At 52.4% G+C, this 26,557-nt stretch overlaps 7 protein-coding genes across 7 annotated transcripts; 2 read left to right on the plus strand and 5 right to left on the minus strand.

Annotated features, from left to right (window-relative positions):
* Positions 1-1,089: 1,089 nt before the first annotated feature.
* On the minus strand, positions 1,090-3,303 carry BU25DRAFT_409793 (glycerol kinase). Its single transcript, XM_033706136.1, has 4 exons — positions 2,782-3,303; positions 1,518-2,729; positions 1,263-1,462; positions 1,090-1,209 (listed from the first exon to the last, which is right to left on the minus strand). Exons 1-4 carry the CDS (start codon positions 2,959-2,961, stop codon positions 1,143-1,145), a joined length of 1,659 nt encoding a protein of 552 aa, XP_033562953.1. The 5' UTR covers positions 2,962-3,303; the 3' UTR covers positions 1,090-1,142.
* A 201-nt stretch (positions 3,304-3,504) lies between these two features.
* BU25DRAFT_409794 (uncharacterized protein) lies at positions 3,505-5,068 on the minus strand. The gene is made up of 4 exons (XM_033706137.1): positions 4,620-5,068; positions 4,351-4,572; positions 4,076-4,298; positions 3,505-4,016 (listed from the first exon to the last, which is right to left on the minus strand). Exons 1-4 carry the CDS (start codon positions 4,977-4,979, stop codon positions 3,793-3,795), a joined length of 1,029 nt encoding a protein of 342 aa, XP_033562954.1. The 5' UTR covers positions 4,980-5,068; the 3' UTR covers positions 3,505-3,792.
* Positions 5,069-7,345: 2,277 nt separating this feature from the next.
* On the plus strand, positions 7,346-9,390 carry BU25DRAFT_420710 (heat shock 70 kDa protein; the record flags this gene model as incomplete). Its single annotated transcript, XM_033708035.1, has 3 exons — positions 7,346-7,358; positions 7,412-8,142; positions 8,197-9,390. 3 exons carry the CDS (start codon positions 7,346-7,348, stop codon positions 9,388-9,390), a joined length of 1,938 nt encoding a protein of 645 aa, XP_033562955.1.
* A 665-nt stretch (positions 9,391-10,055) lies between these two features.
* BU25DRAFT_390639 (uncharacterized protein) lies at positions 10,056-10,915 on the minus strand (the record flags this gene model as incomplete). The annotated part of the gene is made up of 1 exon (XM_033704577.1): positions 10,056-10,915. The coding sequence occupies exon 1, from the start codon at positions 10,665-10,667 to the stop codon at positions 10,056-10,058; it is 612 nt and encodes a 203-aa protein (XP_033562956.1). The 5' UTR covers positions 10,668-10,915.
* Positions 10,916-11,055: 140 nt separating this feature from the next.
* BU25DRAFT_409798 (vacuolar protein sorting-associated protein-like protein vps13) lies at positions 11,056-21,165 on the plus strand. Its single transcript, XM_033706138.1, has 2 exons — positions 11,056-18,153; positions 18,201-21,165. The coding sequence occupies exons 1-2, from the start codon at positions 11,393-11,395 to the stop codon at positions 21,034-21,036; spliced, it is 9,597 nt and encodes a 3,198-aa protein (XP_033562957.1). The 5' UTR covers positions 11,056-11,392; the 3' UTR covers positions 21,037-21,165.
* Positions 21,166-23,571: 2,406 nt separating this feature from the next.
* BU25DRAFT_390646 (sure-like protein) lies at positions 23,572-24,733 on the minus strand (the record flags this gene model as incomplete). Its single annotated transcript, XM_033704578.1, has 2 exons — positions 24,358-24,733; positions 23,572-24,305 (listed from the first exon to the last, which is right to left on the minus strand). The coding sequence occupies exons 1-2, from the start codon at positions 24,530-24,532 to the stop codon at positions 23,572-23,574; spliced, it is 909 nt and encodes a 302-aa protein (XP_033562958.1). The 5' UTR covers positions 24,533-24,733.
* A 601-nt stretch (positions 24,734-25,334) lies between these two features.
* BU25DRAFT_31985 (uncharacterized protein) lies at positions 25,335-26,364 on the minus strand. Its single transcript, XM_033702241.1, has 3 exons — positions 25,994-26,364; positions 25,732-25,944; positions 25,335-25,682 (listed from the first exon to the last, which is right to left on the minus strand). The coding sequence occupies exons 1-3, from the start codon at positions 26,140-26,142 to the stop codon at positions 25,382-25,384; spliced, it is 663 nt and encodes a 220-aa protein (XP_033562959.1). The 5' UTR covers positions 26,143-26,364; the 3' UTR covers positions 25,335-25,381.
* Between the last annotated feature and the right edge of the window lie 193 nt (positions 26,365-26,557).

Genomic DNA, 26,557 nt, shown 5'->3' on the forward strand with positions numbered 1-26,557 from the left:
ACTCGAAGTACCCAATGGGTCGTCTAGTAGGCGCTCACAGTACCGCGATCTCGGTGGCAAAGATTCTCCCATCTTTGACCAACTCGGCGAAGACGTCCTGAGACCAAACGCCGACCAAGAGCATGAAAGGCGCTGAGAGTTGGTCATAAGCTTCCCAGCTGACCTCCTCCCAATAGGACTTGTGGTATTTCGGTAGGCATATCTGAGGCGTCTTCCATTGGTTCACGCCACACTCGCGATAATTGTTCCGATCCAGCCTCCTTAGGGAAATATTTTGGATGTAAGCCGTGCACTGTCCCTTTTCCCGGGTATATAAAGCGAGCTTCATAAGGAGATGAGCAATTGATGGGTTGGAGACATCGTACATCGAGCCGTATAAGAGCTGGACTGAGCTGGACTCAGCCGCAGTTGGAAAGGCGCAAAAGACGCCTATCTAATCACCATGGTCTCTCCAAGGCTTGACCAGAGCGCTGTCGTGCATGTTCAAGTGATTCTTGTTGAATTTAACGGGCACGGCGGGCTTACCTTGTTCAGCAATTGCGAGCCTACCGTGCATCAAACAATGGGTTCGTTGCCGGGAGCGACAGGTGGCCTGATGTCTGACGTGTCGAGTGTATCTTCAGCGCCATCTTCGACTTCATCTTGTATCGCAGAATTGGACTTCTTGGGCTCGGTCGTTGCTGCACTGGGTGCTTGGGACTGCTTGTCGCTGCATGCAAGCCGTTAAGTGCGCCTGCCCTCTGCAGTGTCCATGGAAAAGGGCACTCACCTGCAGAAGTTGTTGGAGTCCTCTAAGCCTTATCGGTTTGCAAGCAGCTTCTGGTTTTGCCTAGAATGCCTCCCATATTCTTAGACTACGCGCGGTTGCATCCGGCTCTTTCTGCTATTTAAGAGCCTGCAAGCTGTCGGACCTGCACGTCTTCGCGCTGCTCAAATCTCTCATTGGGTGTTGATGCATCTCGAAAACCGAACGTTTTCGTACCGTTATTGCCTCTGCTGTTCGCTTCGAATTCGTGTGGGACAACGACCAGATGTGCACCTGGGATTTGATTAATATTCCTGAGTCTTAGCAATGCTTGAGCGATCGTGTACGGTATAAGAATATGCGTTGGGATATATGAGTGCGCTCAACTATGTACAAACTACGAGAACTCGCCGTTAGCCTCGTCGGCATCGAGCCAACCTCTGCACATCTGTACAGCACGGTCCCTGAAAAGAACGTTAGCTCTGTCCGGCATACGCAACAGATTTCTCGAACTTACCACTTCTTGAACATCTTCGCACCTTCCTCCTGGCTGACGTTGGGCTCGAAGACCATGCGGTCCTTCTGGTTGATCTCCTTCAGCTCGTCAAACTCTTTCCATACGTCAACTGCGAAGCCAGCCGCGATGGCGGCACCGAGCGCTGTGGTTTCGCGCATAGCGGGGCGGTCGACTGGGATACCGATGATGTTCGCTTGTGTCTGTGGGGACAAAGTTAGCGCTCAGCTCTCGTTGTGATGTCATGGGTGCACTGACCTGCATGCAGAGGTTGCTGTTACTCATACCACCGTCAACAGCCAGCATGTTAAGCTTATGCCCAGAGTCCAGCTCCATGGCATCGAGAATGGCCTTGGTCTGGAAGCATGTGGCCTCGAGGGTCGCTCGCGCAATGTGACCCTGCTCTGTGAACTGTGTGATACCAAAAATTGTGCCCTTCGCGTCGTCGATCCAGTAGGGCGCGAAGAGGCCGGAGAAAGCTGTAACGAAAACGCAGCCTCCATTGTCCTCGACACTCGCTGCAAGGTCACTGATCTTGTGCGAATGTGTGATGAAACCCATGTTGTTCATCAGGAACTTGACACCAGAACCAGCGACAGCTATACTTCCCTCGAGGGCGTACACAGGCTTGCGCTTTCCGCCGAAGTCGTATGCAATTGTTGCGAGCAGGCCATGTTTCGAGATGACAGGCTTCTCACCGACATTGTACAGCAAGAAACAACCAGTTCCATATGTATTCTTCGCGGATCCAGGCGTGAATCCTTGCTGGCCGACCAATGCGGACGACTGGTCACCAAGACAACCAGCTATCCGTACACCCTTAAGAATACCTCTTGCGAGGGAACCGAAAGCATCGGGGGAAGACGATGGGACAATCTTGGGCAGGTTCAGCTTCTTGCGATCGAGCTTGAAGAAGTCCAAAAGTTTGTCGTCATATTGTACCGTGTGCAGGTTCATGAACATAGTTCGCGATGCATTTGTGCAGTCCGTGACGTGGATGTCGCGCTCCTTTCCACCGTTCAGATTGTACAGAATCCAGGTGTCAACAGTACCGAACGATAAGCGACCTTCCTCATAAGCTTTGCGGACCTCCTCGACATGGTCGATGAGCCAAACAAGCTTTACCGAGGCTGGGTATGTAGACAGCGGCAGTCCAGTCAACCCAAGCAGTTCGTCCGCTCCTTCCCTGTTCTTGAGCTCTCGCACCAACCCCTTGGTTCTTGTGTCGGGCCATGCGATTGCGTTGTAAAGTGGCTCACCAGTATTGGTGTCCCATACGACAGTGGTTTCACGCTGGTTGGTGATTCCTATAGCTTTGATGTCTGAGATGTCGTAGTTCATGTCCTCGAAGATGCCAGTGGCCTTCTCTATACATGTCTCAACAGAGCTGACGAGCTCATAGGGATCATGCTCGTGCCATCCCGACTGTGGGTAATGTTGAGTGAACTCGATCTGATGTTGCGCAACGGGCTACCGGCAAGTCAGTCACAGCTGTTCTAGGCGCATGCAACAACAAACTCACCTCGCCCATGCCATCAAAGATAATGAATCTTGTACTTGTGGTTCCCTGATCGATTGAACCAATGAACACTTTCCCGAGCTTCTCCTCGTCGAGAAGCTGCTCTTGTGAATCATCTGTCACCTGCTCCTTGGGCACCGGCTGCGGCTCAGCGCTCTTCGCAGAGATCTCTTGAATCGCCATAGTTGTTGTAGAAATTTGGCGTTTGTAAATTGCTGCTTTGTATTGCAGTGGGGAGTACCTAATTCTTCCGCTTGCACTAGAGATTTTCCGGTATGCGCGTCGCGTACAATTGGTTGTTGAAGTTCCGAGGTGGTTGTGCCGTAAATGCGCGAGGAGGGACGCCGTTCGCGCGAAAGAACACCGAGCTATGGTGTAGGAATATTTAAGGGCTTGAGAAAAAGTAGTACAAGACAGTGCAAGATGAAGGCAAAGAGATCATCATACGGCGCGCAAAGTATTCGGAGTCAAATCGGCACGCGACAACGATAATGCGCGTGGGCTTATGACGATGAGGGGTTGGTGTAGAGAAAGCGGGGGACCTGAGCTATGAGGGGAAACAATTCGTGGGAGCGGAACGTCAGGTGGATGCTTGAAATCTCAGCCTCAAGCAAGCTAACAAGGGTAAACCGTCCTTCGCGACTTCTCGTCTGTTCCAAGCATCAATCGTCGATTGTTGCGCCTGCTAACTGGGCCTAAACTTGCAGCTAGGCAATCCATCCGCGCGTCTTGATCATTGTGATATCAATACAGTGGGTCGATCAACACGCGCACTCCACAACCAAACTTAATGGCATTATCAATCGCAGAGCCTCAAACCCCATGCTCGGAACGTCGGTAACGGCACTTGTTAACTAGAAACAGGCGTGCAATTACTGTCAAAGCTCGAGGTATAACCATACATGTCCAATTACGCCCGCGTGTGTCGCATGGTCCCGCCGAGGACTCAGAAAGCTTTCGTCACATGCTACCCCCGTGCCCCCAAATACAATGGATCCTGCCGATCCCCAGAACTCAGTGCTTATCCCTGTCGTCGCTGGCCGCTGCATCCTTCTTGGCAGCAATTCTGGCCTCTTCTTCCTCCGCAAGCTGGTCTTGAGATCCCTCACGGAGTGCCTTAATGCGGTCGGCAGCACCCGGCATCCTCCCCACCTTCGAAGAAACCTCACCACGGCCGATTAGACTGATCACGATACTGGCACCGACGATGAAGGTCAGGATGAATCGGTATTCACGGTCTGTGATGGCAATTGAGTCAGCAGCTGTGAGTTGAATGCCTCGGACAGGGTGTACTTACACCATGGGGGTGTCCAGCCCTTAAGAGCAGCACGAGTGTCGACAAAGTAGAGACCAACGAAGCTCATGAACTGAGTAATCAGAGCGTACTCAACAGGCATGACGGTCGCACTCCAGCCAGCGATCGGAGCGAAGACACCAATAGCATAGCGAGGGTAACCGTGCACTCCTCCATACTTGGCCCATTCCAGACCCCAGTGGATTGCGCCCAAGAACGAGATGATCTGTAAGGTATCAGCAATGCTCTTTGAGATCGTGAAACAACGATGGTCATACGCTGGCTCCGTAACCAATTTGAATAGGCTCGAGGAGGTGAAGCAGGTGTGTTGCTGTGTGCTCTGAAAGGATCACGCCTTGTCCTCCAACAGAGTGGTTGATCTCGTATGCGCAGAGTACAGTAGCAAGCGAGGTACCGAGGTAAGGAATTGTGCCTGCGAGACCCATGTAGTAGGCCTCTTTGGGCACCTCTCTTAGGCTGAAGGTTTCGCGAATAGTTTCCTGGGAAGGTCAGCAGCATCCAGGCGGCGTCGGCATCTTCAACTTACCATATCGCTCTTCACATCCTTCATCATATCAACGTCCGGTTCAGGAGAAGGGGTTTGTTGTTCAGACAAGAATGGGTGAATCGAGCTGGTCGTAGAGACAGTCTCTGGTGTAGGTACAAGCTTCTCATGTGCATATCGCTCTTCGGCCTTCTGTTGCTCTTTTGTGATATTTCGGCGGGCAATTGTAGTCTTAATTGGCGTTATGCGTGCCAGTTGCGATGTCCGTGGCCTCTGCGAAGCCAGAGATCCAAACTGTGTTGTCCACTGATGCGCAGGGGCCGCCTGTGGAGCTAACGCGAATGGACGCGCAGCGGGCGCGGTCATCGACCTCGCAAATCGTGTAGCACCGTTGCGAATCATTGTGATGAAATTGGGTATATTATAAGGTACGAAGGAGACAAAGAATTGATACTGAACGCTACAGCAGGAAAAGAGGAGGTCTGTTGTAGCTTCCGAGCTGCGGCTGGCAAGCTTGTCAACCAAGCTATTGAGCTCTCATCCCCGCAAATCGATCTGACGTCATGCACGTGTCAAGCTTCGCCAGCTGCGGAAATTTACGCAAGGTTGGCCCATTTGTTTATCACAGAATCTGCGTTGAGTGCGCGGCTCGAGTGTGACCCTCCCCGAGATAGGTATGTGTCTGCGCCGAACATGTGTTTGCAAAATGCAGCGATGAACCACAGCTCGCGCATGGGCATTTCTGTACACCTTATCTCCTTCAAACTCCAAATACTTTTTTTTTTACAGAACTTAGTCCATCAAAAAGTTACATAGCAACATTGAATGGAGTACAAACTTTCTTCTTGAGATAAAGGGCGTACACTTCCATGTTCGATCAGGTGAAAGGCTTCACCTTTTTGTCACTCTGTGCCAAGCCCATGCTCAGCAAGCTCAAAATAATGCACTCACAAATGTACATAGTCTCAAATAGCAGCAGAATCTATCGTGTGGTAGCTCTAAATGAGTGCCATCGACATTGTGGTTTTCTCCTTGATTGGATCTGTTGTTGTGACCATCTGAATTTTTATATGGTTTGAAGAGCCACTTTGAATGTTCAAATGAGCAACACCACAAAGCACTTCCACACAAATGAACGACCATGAAACCCAGACATCTGCGTACCATGCCACAAATCAAAGTCGGACGTCATATTGACATGCGAGCCCTCACATGTCAATGACCGAATTAAACGTCGGCCCAAAGATACACTTGTTTCTTGAGAGAGATGCCAAGTCTTTCTACATCAGGCACATATATACCCTGCAGTGTGCACCAAAGTTTACTGACACGAAGGCGCAGGCTGGATGTCTTCGGTGCGCCCCGATTCGTGATCATCGTTGATTGTTGCTGTCACAATCTTGCACCGTCACGTCGACCTGTCTTAGTGCCGACCCCTTTCAAGCACATTCTTATACCTCCAAGCCCTTAACAGCATGAATCTTACATGATAGGCTGTACGCGTACAGAGCTGTAGTACCTGAACCACATCGAAGCAGTCTGCTTGACGCATTACCCTGGAGGTACTCGGTAGAAACTGGAGCAAGCATTGCATACCACAATCAGCGCTCTCACAATTGCAATTAAGACTCAGGTGTGGAGACCCAGTGCAGGTATGCGACCATGAACAAGGCGCTCAAATCCCATAAGCCCACTCTTGAGCCCATACGAGGTAGTCCGATCGTAACTTGGAGTGACTTGTAGTCACCGACCTGTTGCATTGCTGATCGTAAAGTTTTCAACGCCTCGCCGTCGCCAACGGGGCTACCCGACAATCAATATGCAGCTGTCCCAGTATTGCTTGCTCGTGCATTTGATGGATGTTTGTTTGGCCACAATTCTCAGATATTGGAAGACAGTCACAGTAGACTGGACGTCAAGTTGCACATTGATAATCACTCAAAGGGCTATAAATGGTTTTACCTACAACAGACAAATGTCTAAGATCTGCCGAAGACCTCCAGACTGTACACCGGAAATCGAGCATCAGAGCCAGTGACTTTCTGCGACAAGGGGCCAATGTGTTTGCTCGTGTTTCGAGGGACACCTGCTTGCCTGCAAACGTCAACCACAATCAGTCTCTGTGGCGGTGCTCTGTCAGGCCGCAAGGCTGAATCCATTATCGAAGCCTCGCAGGCACGCTAGCTGTTTCGACAGCGTGTAGGTATTCGCAAGGATCGTACGAGACGCCCTCGACGATGTTCTCGAAGTTGCTTGATGTTGCTTTCTTCAACCAACTTCTGTCAAAGATCTGGTGAAGTGGCGACGTGGGGCTGGTCTTCTCACTAGGCCGCGCACGAACATAGTGGGGTAAAACTTCGTCATAGCAACCGCAGAGCTGCCGCAGAAGAATGGCAGCAGAAAGAATGCACAGGAAGCTTCAACAGGACTCGAAAGCGGCGCAACTGCCCGCAATCGCCTTTAGTGTGAAGGAGACGAGGCTAAGTGCCTCCAGCAACAATCAGGCAGCGTTTCGATGTGGGTCGCGGCGGGTGCGCGCCAACCAGAAGCTTCCGTGGTGTTCTTGTTCTGCGAGTTTCCACGCGCTTCTCTAACAAAAATCTGTCTTGCCCACCGCTTTTAAAAGCCCACCCCGCCGTTGCTCTTCCACTTCTTCAGAACAACTATCAAACACCACAGCAAAGACTCACTTCAATCAAGTCACCGACTTGTGAGCACTCAACAGCGTTTCTTTTCTTTGATACCCCACATTACACACAACCGCAATCATGTCTGCTATCGGTTCGTATACCTTTTGCCAACAGTTTTTTGAATAGCAGCTAACATTCTTTCAGGTATTGATCTCGGAACCACGTACTCTTGCGTCGGTATTTTCCGTGACGACCGCATCGAAATCATTGCCAATGACCAGGGTAACCGCACAACACCCTCGTTCGTTGCCTTCACCGACACAGAGCGCCTCATTGGTGACTCCGCGAAGAACCAGGTCGCTATGAACCCTATCAACACAGTCTTCGACGCAAAGCGCCTTATTGGCCGCAAGTTTGCCGATGCTGAGGTTCAGGCCGATATGAAGCACTTCCCCTTCAAGGTTGTCGAGAAGGCGGGCAAGCCTGTCATCCAGGTCGAGTTCAAGGGCGAGGAGAAGACCTTCACACCCGAGGAGATCTCCTCCATGGTCCTCGTCAAGATGAGGGAAACCGCTGAGTCCTACCTCGGTGGCACCGTCAACAACGCCGTCGTCACAGTCCCTGCCTACTTCAACGACTCGCAACGTCAGGCTACCAAGGATGCTGGTCTCATTGCTGGCCTCAACGTCCTCCGTATCATCAACGAGCCCACAGCCGCTGCCATCGCCTACGGTCTTGACAAGAAGACTGAGGGTGAGCGCAACGTCCTCATCTTCGATTTGGGTGGTGGTACATTCGATGTCTCCCTCTTGACCATTGAGGAGGGTATCTTCGAGGTCAAGTCCACCGCCGGTGACACTCACTTGGGTGGTGAGGACTTCGACAACCGTCTCGTCAACCACTTCACCAATGAGTTCAAGCGAAAGCACAAGAAGGTAACTACTCCTCCATTTTCAAATCCAAAAGTTCATTGACTAACTCCACGCTAGGACTTAACCTCCAACGCTCGTGCTCTCCGTCGTCTCCGCACCGCTTGCGAGCGTGCCAAGCGCACCCTTTCTTCCTCTGCTCAGACCTCCATCGAGATCGACTCCCTGTTCGAGGGTATCGATTTCTACACCTCGATCACCCGTGCTCGTTTCGAGGAGCTCTGCCAGGACCTCTTCCGCTCCACTATGGAGCCCGTCGAGCGTGTCCTCCGCGATGCTAAGATCGACAAGTCCTCCGTTCACGAGATCGTTCTCGTTGGTGGTTCCACCCGTATCCCCAAGGTCCAGAAGATGGTCTCCGACTTCTTCAACGGCAAGGAGCCCAACAAGTCTATCAACCCCGATGAGGCTGTTGCCTACGGTGCCGCCGTCCAGGCCGCTATCCTGTCTGGTGATACATCCTCCAAGTCTACCAACGAGATCCTCCTGCTCGACGTTTCGCCGCTGTCTCTCGGTATCGAGACTGCTGGTGGTGTCATGACTGCTCTCATCAAGCGCAACACCACCATTCCCACCAAGAAGTCCGAGGTCTTCTCCACCTTCAGCGACAACCAGCCTGGTGTGCTCATCCAGGTCTACGAGGGTGAGCGTGCTCGCACAAAGGACAACAACTTGCTCGGCAAGTTCGAGCTCACTGGTATCCCACCTGCGCCCCGTGGTGTCCCTCAGATCGAGGTCACCTTCGATGTTGATGCCAACGGTATCATGAACGTCTCCGCTCTCGAGAAGGGTACCGGAAAGACCAACAAGATCGTCATCACCAACGATAAAGGCCGTCTCTCCAAGGACGAAATCGAGCGCATGCTTGCTGAGGCCGAGAAGTACAAGGCTGAGGATGAGGCCGAGGCTTCCCGTATCTCCGCTAAGAACGCCCTCGAGTCCTACGCTTACTCCCTCCGCAACACTCTCTCCGACTCCAAGGTCGACGAGAAGCTTGATGCCGGCGACAAGGAGAAGCTCAAGGCCGAGATCGACAAGACCGTTGCTTGGTTGGACGACAACCAGACCGCTACCAAGGATGAGTACGAATCCCAGCAGAAGGAGCTTGAGGGTGTCGCCAACCCTATCATGATGAAGTTCTACGGTGCTGGTGGTGAGGGTGGCATGCCCGGCGGTATGCCCGGTGGTGCTCCCGGCGGTGCCGCTCCCGGCGCTGGCGGCGATGACGGCCCCACCGTTGAGGAGGTCGACTAAGCGGATCGCTCCCTTGAGTCGTCTTCTTTTGTCTCCTTTCTTCTGAGCATAGACTTCTTCTTTTAGGCGGTCTTCGGAGTTCATGGCCATGAAGGCTCTTTCACGGTTTCTTTTGCATCAGACGAGTTACGATAATGACTGGAAAAGTTTGGTGGTGGAATGCATGTGAGGATATATCCCGAGTAGAATCCACTTAATAACTTCAACATCTGTTCCTTTTGCTTGTGATGTCTGCTCTCTCTTGCATTTATGCTTTTCTACTGACCACCTACCTACAATGTTTTGATATTTTGCTTACGAGGCGTCGACGGCGGTTGCATTCGACGGCTTTGTGATTATCTTGTAGCCATCACAGCGCCTTTCCATCCTGTCGATGCTGGATTTGAATAAGTTGTAGCAACCCTTTGCGTGAGAGGCAATGTGCGCGTTTGAGGATGAATCGACTACATCCTGTCTAAGAATCTGCAGAAGCATGTAGGCATCGTAAAATCTTATCACTCTCCAGATATTTAACAAATCTAGTTTGTCACAGGCGTGACTACAAAGTGTCACCAGATCTCTGTCCACTGGCACTCAGTACCGAGTTTTTGTCTGTTGCCATCCCATGTGGTCCTACTGTATCTTACATCTCCATCTCCGATCCCATATCATACACCGCTCCCATCCTACTCCTTCCCCGCCAACGCAAAAGGCTCCCTAACCTCCTCCCCCGGCCCCCTCCGTCTCCACACATCCTCACTATTCGGCCTCTCCTTCAACAGTCTCTCCTTCTCCGCATACCGCTCCTGAATCAACCTCTCCTTGACCTCCGGGCCCGAGTAGCTGTTCTTCGTCCTCATGCAGAACCAGAAATCATTCCAGTGCTCGCTGCATGAGCGCAGTTGCCCGTACCGGTAGATGTCGTTGAAGTGCCCGCCCAGGGAGGAGCAGTAGAAGGCGCTGTCGAAGGCGGCGCGGCAGGACATGCTGCGGGGGAGGGTGGGGTCGAATTCCTCTGCTTGAGGAGAGGGCGTGGGGGTTGTGTCCGGTGTGGATGTGGATGTGGGTGTGGAGGCCGAGGGAGGCGTGAGGTGGGGATGCGCGGCGTAGAAGTCGGGGTCGTGTGGTGCGGAGGAGGGCGCTGCGCGAGGGTTCGAGGGCGGTGGTGTGGTGTATTGCGATTGTGCGGTGCGGGGGGCTTGTCCTGTTGCTGGGAGGAGCTGGACTTGTTGTTCGGTCGCGGGCGCCATCACGAGCTTCGGTGCGCTGTCTGTGCCTGAGCTTGAGAAGGGCCACATGATGAATGGGTGGTGCGGTCGTGGGCGCAATTGCACTGGAAGCGCTGGAAGCGCTGGAAGCGCTTGAAGCTACTGATTGAGGTTGATGAACCTGATGTTTCGAACGAGTGACTCTCTCGCGGTATTAACGACCTCCTGGCTGTACTTTGGAGCAACAATGGAATGGGTCACGAACTTTGGTAGAGTTCAATGCGCTCCATTGACAGGCGCTTGGACACGAGAAAACGCGACTGGGGTCAAGATGCAGCGAATCACAATTCACTCCAGCCGCTCCTCAGAAAATCTCATGTGACGCGGGATGGACTTTTAGCAGCTCATACGTCATGCATTGCGGGCTGCAGCTGCCTTGCAGCGATCGCTGGGCTCCACCTGGCTGTCTTGTATGCGTGCTTCCAGACTGTCACCGTGTCTCATCAACGGGCTGCTGCTTGCGAGCGTCTTTTCATTTCCCCGCTCTCCTTGCGACTCTTGTTTGAACATTAGTGCTCGACGCATCCCGCAGCACAGGCAAAGCTCGACACGGTACTCTGCGTGCACCCCGCTTTGTTTATACGGTTTACGTACGGTTTACGATACCCAACCTCGCATTGAATTTGCATCGCCGCACGAGCTCCATGACTGAACGAAGTCTCACGACGTAACGAACGAACCTCTCTCGACCCGGCATACCTCGCATCCCCATTCCCTCTACGCCCCGACCCGGGTAACGGTCATCCACCGCCGACATGCTCGAGGGTCTCGTTTCCAACCTGCTCAATCGGTTCTTGGGCATGTATGTCCAGAACTTCGATCCCAAGCAGCTCAACGTTGGCATCTGGTCTGGTGACGTCAAGCTGAGAGATCTCGAGCTCCGTCGTGAAGCTCTCGATCAGCTGCGACTACCACTCAACGTGGTCGAAGGACACCTGGGCTCACTCACACTCTCCATCCCATGGTCGAATCTTCGAGGGAAGCCATTGAAGGTGCAGATCGAGGATGTCTTTCTCTTGGCAGCGCCCAAAGAAGACGCAGACTACGACGCAGAAGAGGAGGAGCGACGAGCGCACGCTGTCAAGATGGAGAAGCTGGACAGTGCAGAACTGCTGAAGGAGCGCAACACGGAAGGCATGAGTGCTGAGGAGCAGCAGAAGAACCAGAGCTTCACCGCAAGCATGGTGACTGCTATCGTCGACAACGTTCAGGTCACCGTCAAGAACATCCACATTCGATACGAAGACTCGATATCAGACCCTGGGCATCCCTTCGCCCTAGGCCTCACCCTCGCCGACTTCAGCGCTATCAGCACAGACGAGAACTGGAAGCCAACCTTCATCCAGGGCAACGCTGTCTCGACACACAAGCTCGCAACACTGGGTTCTCTGGCGGTATACTGGGACACAGATGCGAAGCTTCTCGGCACAGGGAAGGGCAATGACAGCAAAGATGAGCAGCATATCGAGCACTCTGAGTTCATCGAGACTCTTCGTGACATGATCGTGAGAGGCGACAATCCTGAGCTTGGTGATCATCAGTTCATTCTCAAGCCCATCAGCGGTCGTGCAGGACTCGAGATGGACAAGACCGGAAAGGCCGACCGGCCGAAGATGAAGGCTCGCCTGCTGTTCGACGAGCTGGGTTTCATCATCGACGAGGACCAATATCGCGACGCACTCATGTTGGTCGACCTATTCCACTACTTTATTCGACATCAGGAATACAAGAAGTTCCAGCCCAAGTCATCGCCGAAGGAAGACCCTGCTGGGTGGCTGCGCTTCGCCGGACAGGCTGTTCTCGACAAAATTCACGACCGCAACAAGAGGTGGAGTTGGGCATACTTCAAGGAGCGCCGAGACGACCGCCTACGCTACATCGAGCTGTTTAAGAAAAAGAAGAAGGAAGAGAAGCTCACACCGACCGAAGTTGAGGACCTTGACAAGTTGGAACGGAAGTTGACGTACGAAGACCTTCGCTTCTGGCGGTCTCTGGCGCGTAATCAGCTGCGCAAGGAGAACGTCGGTGTGAAGAAGGCGCCGCAGAAGCAGGGCTGGGGCTCGTGGATCGGTTGGGGTGCCAAGCAGGAACAGCACATCGACGACAACACTCAGATGACGGAAGAGCAACGCAAGGAGCTATACGATGCGATCGACTGGGATGAGAAGAAGGCTATCGCCGAGTCGGTCGACATGCCGCGCGAATATGTCAAGATGGAGGTGAACATGAGCCTTCGTACTGGCAGCTTCACGCTGAAGCGCGATCCCCACGGCAAATCGAACGAGATACTTCGCCTGCTCTTTGACGGCTTCAGCACACAATTCCTGCAACGCACAGACTCGATGTTCGTGAAACTTGCACTCGAGGGTATGCGCTTGTACGATGGCACAACAGAAGGCAGTCTCTTCCCTCAGGTCATCACAATCAAGGATGCCCCACCGATACCTGATGACAAGCGTATCGAAGAGCTCGATGACGACGAGAACGAGAAGAAAGAGGACGACGAAGACGAGGAGGAAGATACAGAAGATCCCTTCTTCTTCCTCACTTTCGAGAAGAACCCCCTCGATGACAGCGCAGACACTGCTTTGACAGTGAAGCTCAAAGGCATGGAGTTCGTCTACAACCCGAGATTCGTGGTAGAGACTGCGAAGTTCTTCAAGCCTCCGGAGCGCCATATGGAGTCCATCGGTGCGCTCATGGAGACTGCTGGAGCCACGGTTGATACCATCCGACAACAGACTCGCGCTGGCCTAGAGTTCGCCCTCACGGAACACAAGACCATCAATGCACAGCTCGATCTGCAAGCGCCCCTCATCATCATCCCAGACTCTGTCACGAAGAAGTCGAGCAACTGCCTTATCCTCGATGCTGGTCATGCAAGCGTAACAAGCGAGCTCATCGACAAAGACACATTGCGCGACATTCAATCAAAACAGCAACAACAGTATACCGAGGAAGACTTCCGGCGTCTAGAGAACCTGATGTATGACAGGTTCACCCTCAAGCTGCAATCGACGCAAGTGCTTATTGGACCCTCAATCGAGGAGACGAAGGCTCAGCTTGAGGAGAGCGCGACGTCGAAGAACTTCCACATTGTCGACAAGATCAACATGGACTTCAAGGTCGAGCTTTGCATCGTTCCAAAAGCATCTGACCTTGCCAAGTTCCGCGTATCGGGAAACCTACCTGTGCTCCATGCATCAATATCTGATGCTAAGTACAAGAACTTGATGAAGCTCATCGATGTTGCGGTGCCAAAGTTCGATGATGATAGTGCCACAAACAAACAAGTTACCGAGGGTGCAAAGGGCCCATCTAATCTTAAGCCAACTAGTGATGCGAAGCCATCGGACAAAGACGCGCTTGGGCGGCCTCGTTCCAAATCCTTTCAGTTCGCTGCTCAGGAGCATGAGCTCGTCATGGAGGAGGACCACGAAAGCGACTCTAACACGAAGTTCGAAGACGTCCCAGAAGCTGCAGGCAACAAGAACACGCATACGCACCAGCGCAATTTCGAGTTCAAGTTCACTGTAGACAAGTTGCAAGGTTCGCTCTATCGTACTGACTCGGAAGGTCGTAAGCCAGATCAGCTTCTCGTTGAGCTCATTGCAGAACACTTCGATCTTGATTTCTACCTGGAGCAGTTCGAGATGGGTGCAGACGTTCGTCTAAGGAGCCTGGCAGTCGAGGACCATGTTGAGGAGAACCCACTGCCAGAGTTCCGCAACATCATCTCCTCCGAAGATGATTCTGCAGACGAACAGAAGGATCTCTTCACGCTGAAGTTTACCAAGGTCAACAAAGAGTCACCAGAATTCCAGACCAAGTATGAGGGTATCGCTACAAACCTCGATGTCGCTGTCTCGACAATCAATCTGATCGTCACAAGAAGGACGCTACTGACCCTTCTTGACTTCGTCCTCATTACCTTTACCACTCCAGACCAACCTCGGAACCAACAGGCACAGATTGCTGCAAAGCCTGAAGAGCAGGAAGTGGCCAAGCAGTCTAACGCCGAGCCAGACAAAATACGCATTCGCGCTGAGTTGAAGCGCATCGCAGTTGTCCTGAACAATGACGGGATACGTCTGGCTACATTGAGTTTGAACTCCGGTGACGTCGGCATCATGCTGAATGGCGGCACAATGCGCATAGGTGGACGACTTGGCAACCTCTCGCTCATTGACGACGTCAACCAAGGTGTCCCTGAAACATCTTCGCTGCGCCAGCTAGTCACAATCGAAGGCAAGAATCTAGCAGATTTCAGCTACGAGACATTCGACTCGAACTCGGAGAGCTACCCCGGCTACGACATGTCCGTAGCGCTGAAGACCGGCTCCATCAAGATCAACTTCCTCACGGAACCTTTCCGAAAGATCATGGAGTTCGCTGTCAAGTTCGGCAAGATGCAAGCCATCTTCAATGCAGCTCGTCAGGTTGCGGCGAATCAAGCCACTCAGATCCAGCAGAACCCAGCGAAGTTCCACTTCGACATCACCATCAGCACTCCGATCGTCGTCTTTCCCAGGATGGTCATTTCGGACAAGCCTGAACGTGATACCCTGACAGCAAACCTGGGTGAGATCTATGCAAAGAACGAGTTCACACCACTGGACGACTCGGAGAATGCAGAGATTGCCAACAAGATTTCTGCTGGTATCAGGAACATCAAGCTCACTTCGAATCTCCATTATGAGGACGACCGTTCGGAAGCGCTTGAGCTGATCGACAAGGTCGATCTAGACTTCAACATCACTATGGTCGAGCACAAAGCCGGTCAACACCGCCCAGATATGGAAATCGATGGATCGATGTCCGACATCAACTTGCGCCTCACTCCAGAGCAGATGAAGTTTGCTTTGGAGCTGTCTCGTACCATTCCTCAGGCGTTCACAACAGAGCCGGATGCCATTGATGAGGAAGTTAAGGAGGACTTGCCTGTGGCTAAGACTGAGCCAGTGCGACAGATCACAGACACAGAGTCGTCAGATGATGAGCCCTCGAAAGACGTTGTGTCCTCGCAAGGACCCGAGCTGTCGACCGATGCTGACAAATGGACGAAGCTGGACTTCGTGTTCAAGGTCGGTGCTATCGCTCTGGAACTGATTCGGTCGAAGGAAGGCGAGCCCATCGGTGATGTCGAGGCCGCCAGTCTTTCGAAATTCTCTCTCAACGACACGAACATGAAGGTGCGCATGATCAGTGATAATGCTATGGAGGCAGAGCTCGTGGTCCAGTCGTTCTCGATCCGCGACAGCCGCACACAAGGAACCAACAAGTTCCGCAAGATCATGTCTTTGATCAACAACGATGTCAAGCAGCAATTCATGGCTAGTGTCTCGATCTCAGGCGGAAAGGAGCGCAATCTTATCGCCCTTCTTACCATCGACAGCCCTAGAATCATCTTGGCTTTGGACTACCTCTTTGCTTTGCAGGCGTTCGTCAACGCTGGCCTCGCTACAGATGAGCCGCTGAACATCGAGGAAGACCCTCTGGAAGAAGACACTGATAGCGACGATGAACTCGTGTCGCAAGACGGGTCGAGGACTCTACAAAAGCCAGACACCCCTGCTGAATCAGCGCAGGACGGCATGAGCATGTCGTTCCGCGTGAACTTAGCAGATGCCCAGGTAGTGCTCATCGCCAATCCAGCGCTTGCAAACTCTGAGGCCATCGTCCTGGGCACGAAGCAAGTCCTCGTATCGAAGCAGCAGGCTATGACACTGCAGGTCGACAAGGTCGGCATGTTCCTGTGTCGCATGGATCGCTTCGAGACAAACCGCCTCCGTATCCTCGATGACTTCAGCATCCAGACGGCATTGGACATGCGCAACCAGAATTCAAAATCATCTCTGATCAGTATCAATGTTGATATCGAACCTCTCGTCCTGCGCCTGTCGCTCCGCGATATCCTGTTGGCTATGCAGATTGTCAACCGCGCATCTGCTATGCAAGCAAACGACGACAAGAAGATGTCTGAGGAGGGCGCAGAGCAACTCAAGCCCAGCACACCATCGAAGAAGCCTAAGTCGACAGCAGCTGCCAGTACTACGAGACCTCGGGCTAAGTCTATTGCGAAGACAAAGCGATCAAGCCAACAAGAAGCGCAGATGAAGCAGCCGCAGGCCGGTTCAGCGGTCCTTAAGCGTGAGGAAATGCATGTCAACCTCGAAGGCCTTCGTGTGGTTCTCATTGGTGATGTTCACGAGATGCCAATGCTTGACTGGCGGGTCAAGAAATTCGGTGTAGATGTTCGCAATTGGTCAGGCGCAATGGTCGCCGACACTTCACTGGAGACTCTCATCAATGTCTACAATTTCTCGAAGTCTGCATGGGAGCCACTGATCGAGCCATGGAGCGTCGGCTTCCACATGGCGAAGGACTTGAACCCAGACCGTTTGTCCGTGGAATTGTACTCTCGCAAATCGATGGAACTTACAGTCACGGCGGCGACTATCGCTTTGGGCTCGAAGTCCTTCGACTTCCTTACGGCCGACGAAGACATCCTTTCGAAGCCTCGCGCTAGCGATGCCCCATACCGCATTCGCAACTACACAGGCTTCAGCCTTGATGTCTGGGCCGAGGGCAAGGAGCAAGAAGGTTACGCGGCGAAACTGGAGGATGGAGAGGAGCAGCCCTGGCGATTTGAAGATCCCATGTCCACTCGTGAAACATTGTCAACAGACGGCGCGACCGGCATGCTTGGCATCAGACTTCAGGGCAGCGGCTTTGATACACTTTCCCGCATCCCTGTACACCGAGAAGGAGAGTCGCTGTACAACTTGAGACCCAAGCAAGACAGGGTACAGCACCGTGTGCTTGTGGAAGTGAAGCTTGGCGCCGACAACATCAAGAACATCACCTTTAGATCCCCATTGTTGGTCGAGAACAACACGCAAATCCCTATTGAGATTGGCATGTTCAGCCCAGAGGAAGGCCACCTTCTCAAGATCGACAAAATCGCACCTGGTGATGCACGTCCAGCACCTATTGGGTCTGCTTACATGCACTCAATCGTCATCCGACCAGACCAAGGCTTCGGCTACGCCTGGTCGAACGAGCGTCTCTTCTGGAAGGATCTGCTGAAGCGGCCGACAAGAACCATCACTTGCCGTGGTGAGCAAGACGACCAAGCGCCGCCATTCTACTTCCAGATGCACGCAGCCTACGACAAGAAGGATCCTCTGACTGGCACTTACCCTTACATGCGTTTGCGCCTACAAGCGCCAGTGGAAGTACACAATCTCTTGCCCTATGACTTCAAGTACAGGATCTACGACAGCAGTACGAAGAAGGATTGGACAAACTTCCTGCGAAAAGGAGGCATCAGCCCTGTCCATGTCGTGGAATTATCCCATCTCTTGCTTATCAGCGTAGAGATGCAGGAAGGACCATTCAAGCCTAGCAAGTTCGGCATCATCAACTCCACCGATCGAGAAAGCTTCAGGAGGGAGAAGGTGCTCGAGGTCAAGGACGACAACGACACAGCCTTGCACCTCAACATGCACTTCTAGTGAGTCAATCACGCAGAATATACAAGCACATACTGACTCTTTTCAGCAACTACCCTGATGGTGGAGGTGCCTTCAAGGTCGCAATCTTCAGCCCTTACATCGTCTTGAACCGCACGGGTCTCAACTTGGACCTCAAATCACAGCAACAGCAGTTCCTGGGCGGTGGCAGGTCTTCAGGCGCAGAAGGCACGTTCAGAGACGACCAGACCGACGCTGGAAAAGCCCTGCCATTCATGTTCTCTTACCCATCAGAGAACAAGAAAAACCGTGCGCTTATTAAGGTCGGCGACTCTAGCTGGAGTAAGCCTCAGAGTTTCGACGCCATTGGAAGTACCTACGCGGTCTCGATACCTGCTAGCAACTCGAGATCAGACATGCATCTTGGTGTGTCTGTCGCCGAAGGCGAAGGCAAGTACAACCTGACAAAGGTCATCTCTATCGCCCCACGCTTCATTGTCAAGAACAGAATCAATGAAGAGCTGCTCATTCGAGAGCCTGGGCAGCCTGACTGGATGACGCTGAAGGAAGGAGAGCTTCTGCCCCTTCGATGGCTCAGGCAAGGAGGATCGCCGCAGCTGTCGCTCTGCTACCCGGGTGTCAACAACCAGTGGTCTTCACCATTCAACATCTCGAATGTCGGCAATGTGCACGTCAAGCTGTCCAAAACTGGTCAACGCCAAAAGTTGATGCGCATCGATGTTCTGATGGAGCAAGCCACAATATTCGTCCACATCAGTGTCGAGACGAAGCACTGGCCGTTCTCATTCAGGAACATGAGCGACCAAGAGTTCTTGTACTGGCAGCAAAACCCCAACCTCGATGAAGATGAAGATGATCGTGGATCTGGCTTTAGACCTATCAGGTACCGTCTACCACCGAGGAGCATCATGCCGTACGCCTGGGATTTCCCTGCAGCGAAGAACAAAGAGATCGTCATTAGCGCCAACGGCAGGGAGCGACATGTCAAGCTTGCAGAAATCGGTCCCCTTATCCCATTCAAGATCCCACCTGGCCAACAGGAAGGTGGTATGAAGGTCATTGATCTGAACGTCGTTGCCCAGGGTCCAACACAGACACTCGAGATCTCCAACTACAAGCCTTCGAAGAGCATGTATAAGCAGAAGCCCGGTGCTGCCTCATCGTCGACAACCACAGGTTTCGAGGTCAAGGATCAAGATACCGACGTCACGTTCAAGGCACAGATACGACTTGCTGGTATCGGCATCTCCCTTGTCAACCGTCACTTGCGCGAGCTAGTGTACGTTACGCTGCGCGATCTTGAGTTGAAGTACTCGGACTCGCCTCTCTACCAGATGGTCAACGTGCAAGTTAAATGGATCCAGATCGACAACCAGCTGTACGGCGGTATCTTCCCCATCATCTTCTACCCCAGTGTAGTTCCGAAGACGGGCAAGGAGATGGAAGCACATCCCATCTTCCAGACGAGCGTGACTCGTGTTAAGGATGACTCATACGGTGTGATGTACATCAAGTACTTCAGTTTCCTGCTGCAGCAGATGACTCTCGAGATCGATGAGGACTTCATCTTTGCGATGATCGATTTTGCCAAAATCCCTGGAGCTTCGTGGTCAGAGGAAGCAGAGGGCAAGCTTTGGGACGATTCACTTGACATTCCAGAGCCAAAGCAGGAGCAGTCCGGTCAAGATGTTTACTTCGAGCTGCTCCACCTGCAGCCCATGCAGATCGATCTGTCATTCGTCCGCACTGAGCGCATCAACGCCGAGGACACCATGTCTACCTCCAACCCCTTTATGTTCGCGGTCAACGTTCTCACCATGTCGATCGGTAACGTCAACGATGCGCCGGTTCGCTACAACTCTCTCATTCTCGAGAACGCTCGTATTTCGACGACTGCCCTGATCAACAACATCAAGAACCACTACGTGCAGGAGTCGCTGAGACAGGTTCACGTCATCATTGGTTCAGCTGACTTCCTCGGTAACCCAGTCGGTCTCTTCACCAACATCAGCTCTGGTGTTGCCGACATCTTTTACGAACCATACCAAGGTCTGGTCAAGTCTGACCGCCCCGAGGATCTCGGTATTGGTATCGCAAAGGGTGCTTCAAGCTTTGTCAAGAAGTCTGTCTTCGGTTTCTCCGACAGCATGGCCAAGTTTACAGGAAGCATGTCGAAGGGTCTGTCCGCCGCAACCCTTGATAAGGAGTTCCAAGACCAGCGTCGCAACACCCGCTCCCGCAACAGGCCCAAGCATGCCCTCTATGGCATCACCGCTGGTGGCAACGCCTTTGCCAACAGTCTCGCATCCGGCCTCGGTGGTCTCGCACGTCATCCCATCCAAGGTGCCGAAAAAGAGGGCGCCCTCGGCTTCGTCAAGGGTGTTGGGAAGGGTCTTCTCGGTGTCCCTACGAAGGCTGCAATCGGCGCCTTCGACCTCGCCTCCAACATGGCCGAAGGCGTGCGCAACACAACCACCGTCTTCGACCAAGAAGGCCTCGACCGCGTGCGCCTAACACGCTTCATCGGCACCGACGGTATCGTACGGCCGTACTCGCAGCGCGAAGCGCTAGGCCAGTTCTGGCTCAAGACGCTCGACAACGGGAAGTACTTCAATGAGGACTACATTGCGCATCTCGAGCTGCAGGGCAAGGACGTATTGATCATGTTGACGTACAACGCCATCATGATGGTGCGCACGAAGAAGCTGCAGACTGAGTGGGATGTGCCGCTTAAGGATGTGCAGACTATTAGTAAGGAAAGGACAGGGCTGAGCATTACGCTGAAGGGGGGCACGAATGGGCCGTTTATTCCCGTTGGGGATGAGGGGAGCAGGAATTGGTTTTATAGACAGATTGCGGTGGGGGTTAATGCGTATAACGATCGGTGGAATGCCAAGGGTTGAGATGGTTGAACACGGAGACGTGGAGGGATAGAGGAGAGGGCAAGTACCTCGTGGTATTGCTAGCGATGGTTTGGTTCAGGTTGGGTATCGCACCAAACATACCTAATGAGTACACATGTTTATCTTTCAGCCTGTCATTGTTGCGTTTTGATACAGGGCAGCCCCTTCCGGTTATGAACTAGGATATGTTCTAGCGGCAGACACTATCTGCACGCGTGGGGCGACTTCCCCTTCACTCTTTTGGTACTTCCTCCCTGCTCACATATGCCACGCCACATGTAGTCATCGACACTCATTCCCACTGTGTGCCTACACTGCTCGTCTTCTGCACACTAAAGCCATCTGGTTGCGATTGTTCTCCAGCGTCCACGATAGATACCGCTGGGAGGTATTCAACTCATTGTCAAGAGTGAGGTGAAAGCAAGTACGAAGCGAAAAGCCTTGGCTTTCTGCTCTCTTCTATTGTTTCGCACACATTCTTTTCTTGCCTCCCTCTCCTCCCGCCTAAAAACAACTGACCTCGCAGGCGGTGACGGCCACACATCATGACAGCAGGCACGAGCGGCGCGTTGGCCGCACGATTGGCATCGCTTAGTATTGATGCCCAAAGTGGACTGGATTTTTTTCGGTGAGTTGACATCCTCCAGGCCTTGTTCCTATTTTGAATGCTAACAACTGGACGGGTTGGTGCGCAAACGTGTGAACAAGCAGTCGAGAAGAGTCGCGAGGACTATCAGGAGCTGCTAGTGAGGCAACGTGCGCTTGAGCAAGAACTTGACGCTCTGAAGATCGCGCAAGGCGAGCAGCGCGTGATAACCATTGCGAATACGTATGTCGTTGTGCTTGTTGATGCTCATACCCATAAGATATATCGAAGTTGTATCGTTCATATTCGAGACTGACGGTAGGCCCCAGTTCCATGAAGACTACCTGGCCCGAGGCGCAGCTGGTGGCTTTAGAACAATTCAGCTGCTCAGAGGAATGACCCAGCAGTATATAGACAAGGGAATTTCAACTGTGAAAGGCTGTCGCATAATCGTGCGCACATATGCGGACTTAAAAGGCATCTGTCAGAAGGAATCTCGTACCTTGGAGTGCATTACAGGATTCGTGGCAGGCTTTCCGAGTGAGGACTTGTTCTCTGATTTGTCAATGTCAGGGACGATGAGGTTGTCAGATTGAAGATTGTGGGTATGCCGTATTCCTCGAACCCATTCCGGCACATACACTGAGGTGTAGACGCGTTCAAAGCCAGAGTCAAAGATCCAAGGTGCCAGCATGTGCTACTAGGTGCATGCCGCGACGCAAAGTCCTTGATTACACTGCAGATGCACCCGCTATCTCTTGACAAGGTTTTCTACATCAGAAGGACCGCTTCAGACCCAGGTGTGGAGTAGCTGCACATCAAGAATGTGGTTTTCTCACAAGTCTTCCGCGCAAAAGTCAAGGACACTTCGCCATCAACGCACCATAAATAAACAAGACTGGTCGAACCCATCAGGAAGGCAGGCTTAAGCTTCACCAAGAGCTGGGCGATGCAGAAATTGAAGATATCGTGAACAATTCCGTATTTCATCTGTGTACTTCCAGGGGCTGCTGTGGGATAAGAGGAAATTACGCAGAGTCGATATTTGAGCTGACCCCAGTATTTAACGTGGTCCTCTGGGCTCTGATCAAGATGTTGATTCATGGTGTTGAGTTGCACAACTGGTCGGCCTGCGATAGCCTCGTCCCAAAAGCAGTTGAGCTTGATGTTGCCTGACGAAGGCCATGTTTCTGGATTGTAAATAAATCTAAGCAGCACTGCTAGTGTATCTGGTTGACTTCCAACCCTTTCCAGTGAAGCAGCGACGTCGATGTCAGTTGGGAAGATTTGTGGGAAGATCTGTAGGTCTTGGTACACGGTGTCTGCGGTTGCATCTAGCCGCAGCAACTGCTGAAGCCCAACTGGGGTTGTGAAGTCAGCTGCTTGTGCATCCACCTCTTTGTCAGGATCATGGTGTTCTTCTGAGTTGTCTGCCGTGCTTGTTGAGAGTTCTGCTGACTAAATTGTGGGTAGTGTAGATTTTGCAGGCTTGCTGAGTCTGTCGCATGCTATGCAGTGTTGGTAGGAGCCGGCGTAGTGGGCTTCACTGCACCCTTAACCTATGAGGGAACGCCCGCTTCATTTGGGTGTTGAGATTTGGTCGGTCAGAAATTGTAGCAAGAGTGCGCAGAAGAGCCTGCATACCAAGGAAGGTGATGCTGTTGGCTGAAAAGCAACTGGAAAACACCGCTTGAACATCGCTTGCTGTGGTGTTGCAATAACTGGTTTGCGATACAGCAGAAAGTTTCGTTGACATCTGTGACCGAAAGAGTAGGAACGTCTCAGAGTAGTCAGTATATGCTGGAGACCCTCCATAAGATTCGTTATGATTGAACAACGCCTGGAGATTGCTTGATGATTCTGAAAGCTGTCTGGAATTAAAGCAGCCTCGATCTCGTTTATTTTGTTTATCTACTCGAAACTGTCGTCCTATCCCTTTGATCCACCACCTACGGCAAGCACGACAGGATCGGCTTCAACTTGTTGTAAATGACTTGCTGCTGCGCAGCCGCCGCAGTCGTCTTGTCGTTTGCATCACCAGGGGAGATGGAGACGTAGCAGTCATTTCCCCTTATCACCGCGACATCTGCCTCCCACGGCAGCCTCGCTGTGGTACCGCAAACAGTGATATCAGCAGCACTGCCAATAAGACCGGTGTTGATGCGAGTGAAGATGAACTTGAACTGGTTGACATTGTTGCACTTGGTGCTCGACACAGCCGGGAAGTTGACATTAAGCCATGTGTTATCCGGGAGGTACGGCTTTCCAGATTCGATAATGGTAGTTGTGATGTTGAGCGCCAGATCAGCGTAGACCTCGCTGTACAATGGCGTAGGCTGATTCCAAGCCGTTGGATCGCCTGAGGCGCCAGAAAACGCGATGGCGGGGATCTTTGCGGTCTTTGCGGCGTAGGTTGCTGCTCCAACGGTTCCGCTGAAGGGAACTTGGAGGCCGACGTTGGAGCCGACGTTAGGGCCTGTGAGAGCGAGTTCTGGAGCGGCGCCGTTCCAGAGTTTGGGCGCGGTGGTCGAGATTCCCGTTTTGATGGCCGTGACAGGGTACGAGTTCACGTAGTTTAGGCGCGGGTCGGTGGTGTTGGCACCTGTTGCTGGGCTTCCACCAGGGCAGGAGGAAAACCCGCAGCCATCGGAACCTACGGTTTCTGGTGTGGCATCAGAGGACCCTGAACATGTCAGCATAAGAGCCTTTCATCAACATAAGTGAGAAGTGGGTACCTGTGCCAGATTGGTTCTCAGCTGGTCCACTGAGCACGACTTGGTGACCGGCAGAGTTCAGAACATTGAAGAATGTCCTGATATTAATCTCAGCCCAGCCATCATCGTTGCTCTGGATGATGCGAACGCCTTGGGCCAAAGGCAAAGCTATAGCAATGAGGAGTGAGTAGCGCATGCTGTAGTGAACGTATCGAACGAAGTGTAGTCGGTTGAGGTCAACAGTTGAGTTGAGAAGACCAAGAGCTACGCACTCGCCTGCCTACACAATACTATGGGCGGACATGAGTGTTTATACCTATAACATCTGCAATACTCGCCAAGTTAGGTACAGCCATCCTTAGCCAACCCCCAATCCCATTCGGCCTCCGCAGACGCGCAAATACCAACTGGGTTTACTGCATGGCGAACATTGCACGATTAGCTGAACGTGCTGCACATCGTGATTTGATTGAACGTAGAATAGATTGAGGTTGCGGCGAGAAGCGGGTTTGAGGCTGTGATTGGTTGGTGATGTCCGAAGCGAAGGGACAGGACGTTTGAACTGGCCAATTGTGCCTCGGCAGCGGCGACTCTTCTGGCAGGCAACCCGCGACGAGCATTCACACGTGCGCTTTCTATGCGTTTCGATTCCCTGAACAAGCCTGCAATTCGACTTGACGATGGCATGTGAGCGTTGAGGCTGAATGTACCTGCAGACGTTCACCGCATGTCGTGCCAAATACTGGCGCTCCTTCCTCAAGTGTCAAAGTCCCGAACTGTGAGTGGGGACAGCTGACAACGGCCCGTCCCATCAATCGGAGAGAGAGGTTACGAGACCACTCATGTGCCTGCTCGAAGGCACATGTGAGGATGTTCGGTATCGCTTACGCACGTCGTCCCAGTGATGGTACTAAACGTTCAAGCTGTCAGCTCCGACCCTTGCGGCGCTGAAAGTGAAACAAAGGCTGAAGGGATTCAACGATTCGGCACAAGATAATGTATAGAAATATATGGATTTGTTGTATATTTATGTAATTATCTCCCATTACACCATATGCGCCGGCTTCAGCGGTTGCTGGTTGTAGTAATCGGTCGTTGCGCCATGCGCCTGGTATGGCGGCAGATAGTGATTGTGCTGAAGCTCGATAGGCGCAGCAGTCTGCGGATAGTACGCAGTGTTCTGTTGGTATGGTGGAGCGCCTTGATACTGCGGTGCGTATGCGGTAAGCATGGCAGGATTGTACACAGCTGGGTTGTGCGCTACAGCATAGTTGCCTCGCTGAGCTTGCTTCTTCGCGCGGTAGTAGCCGACTGCTGAATAGACGAGGAGGCTGACGAAGGTAAGGCTGGAGCAAGTTAGTACTGGATCAGGCTACAAGTATCGTGTCTGCATACAAGACGAAGATGCTGAACCCAACGCCAGCCGCGCTTGTCCCTCTCATGACAGCCACGAGGTCCATGATCAAGACGCCTCCAAAGAAACCGGTCTGGAAGCAGTTCATAGTGAGAAACGTTCCTGGCTTCAGGGCGTCGCGCATGTAGAGTACGATAGCGAGTATGTCGATGAGCAGACAGATGATAATGAATAGCATGAAGACCACAATACTCCTGTGGACGGTCAGTAGTTGTTACGAGCAAGGGGCAATTGGTGACTTACGCAGTGGCCGGTTTCGCAAATTCTTCAACGCCATCAACTGCACGAAGAGCGTAGGCATAGATCCCTATGAGGAAGAGCATGATGCAGATTCGCACGATCCAGAAGGGTATAAGCACACGCTTTTTCCACAGTCCAGATTGGTTCGCCATCTCGTATATTGAGAGCTGTGGAAAGCTTGAGTAGGTGTAGTGATAGTGGTAAGTCACCTGGCGACTGCGAACTTATCAAGGAAGCTTTGGATCAGACATGTTGAACAAAAAAACCGGAGATTTTGCAGGTCGATGTGCAGGGTTCAGGAGAAGGCGTCCAAGGCGGCTGTGAATGTGGGTGAAACGTGGGTTGGCGCCTGGCGCAGAGCATCCTCATTTCCCAAGTTAGCAGTCGAACGTGCGTATTCTTTGCTGTCTGTAAACTGAAAATTGGTTGTGGTGAACAGAATGCAAGGCAGCAAGGCAATTGAATGAAGGGATTGTGTGACGACAGGGTCCTTCGATTGAGGTATGACAGCAGCATCAGGTGGACCAAGGGTCGTTGGAGCACGCGCCAGACGTTGCATTTTGTGGA

The sequence above is a fragment of the Macroventuria anomochaeta genome, assembly GCF_010093625.1.
Source record: "Macroventuria anomochaeta strain CBS 525.71 unplaced genomic scaffold BU25scaffold_12, whole genome shotgun sequence".
Taxonomy (NCBI): Eukaryota; Fungi; Ascomycota; class Dothideomycetes; order Pleosporales; family Didymellaceae; genus Macroventuria; species Macroventuria anomochaeta.

What these genes read in the sequence shown, in the direction of transcription:
- BU25DRAFT_409793 (XM_033706136.1), bottom strand. Translation starts at nt 2,961, where the DNA reads ATGGCGATTCAAGAGATCTCTGCGAAGAGCGCTGAGCCGCAGCCGGTG. An exon ending in ACAGCAACCTCTGCATGCAG is followed by an intron (nt 1,463 to 1,517) that starts GTCAGTGCACCC and finishes TTGTCCCCACAG; the next exon opens with ACACAAGCGAACATCATCGG. An exon ending in GCGAAGATGTTCAAGAAGTG is followed by an intron (nt 1,210 to 1,262) that starts GTAAGTTCGAGA and finishes CGTTCTTTTCAG; the next exon opens with GGACCGTGCTGTACAGATGT.
- BU25DRAFT_409794 (XM_033706137.1), bottom strand. Translation starts at nt 4,979, where the DNA reads ATGATTCGCAACGGTGCTACACGATTTGCGAGGTCGATGACCGCGCCC. An exon ending in AAATTGGTTACGGAGCCAGC is followed by an intron (nt 4,299 to 4,350) that starts GTATGACCATCG and finishes GATACCTTACAG; the next exon opens with ATCATCTCGTTCTTGGGCGC. An exon ending in GGGCTGGACACCCCCATGGT is followed by an intron (nt 4,017 to 4,075) that starts GTAAGTACACCC and finishes TTGCCATCACAG; the next exon opens with ACCGTGAATACCGATTCATC.
- BU25DRAFT_409798 (XM_033706138.1), top strand. Translation starts at nt 11,393, where the DNA reads ATGCTCGAGGGTCTCGTTTCCAACCTGCTCAATCGGTTCTTGGGCATG. An exon ending in CACCTCAACATGCACTTCTA is followed by an intron (nt 18,154 to 18,200) that starts GTGAGTCAATCA and finishes GACTCTTTTCAG; the next exon opens with CAACTACCCTGATGGTGGAG.
- BU25DRAFT_31985 (XM_033702241.1), bottom strand. Translation starts at nt 26,142, where the DNA reads ATGGCGAACCAATCTGGACTGTGGAAAAAGCGTGTGCTTATACCCTTC. An exon ending in TTTGCGAAACCGGCCACTGC is followed by an intron (nt 25,945 to 25,993) that starts GTAAGTCACCAA and finishes GACCGTCCACAG; the next exon opens with GAGTATTGTGGTCTTCATGC. An exon ending in GGGTTCAGCATCTTCGTCTT is followed by an intron (nt 25,683 to 25,731) that starts GTATGCAGACAC and finishes AACTTGCTCCAG; the next exon opens with CCTTACCTTCGTCAGCCTCC.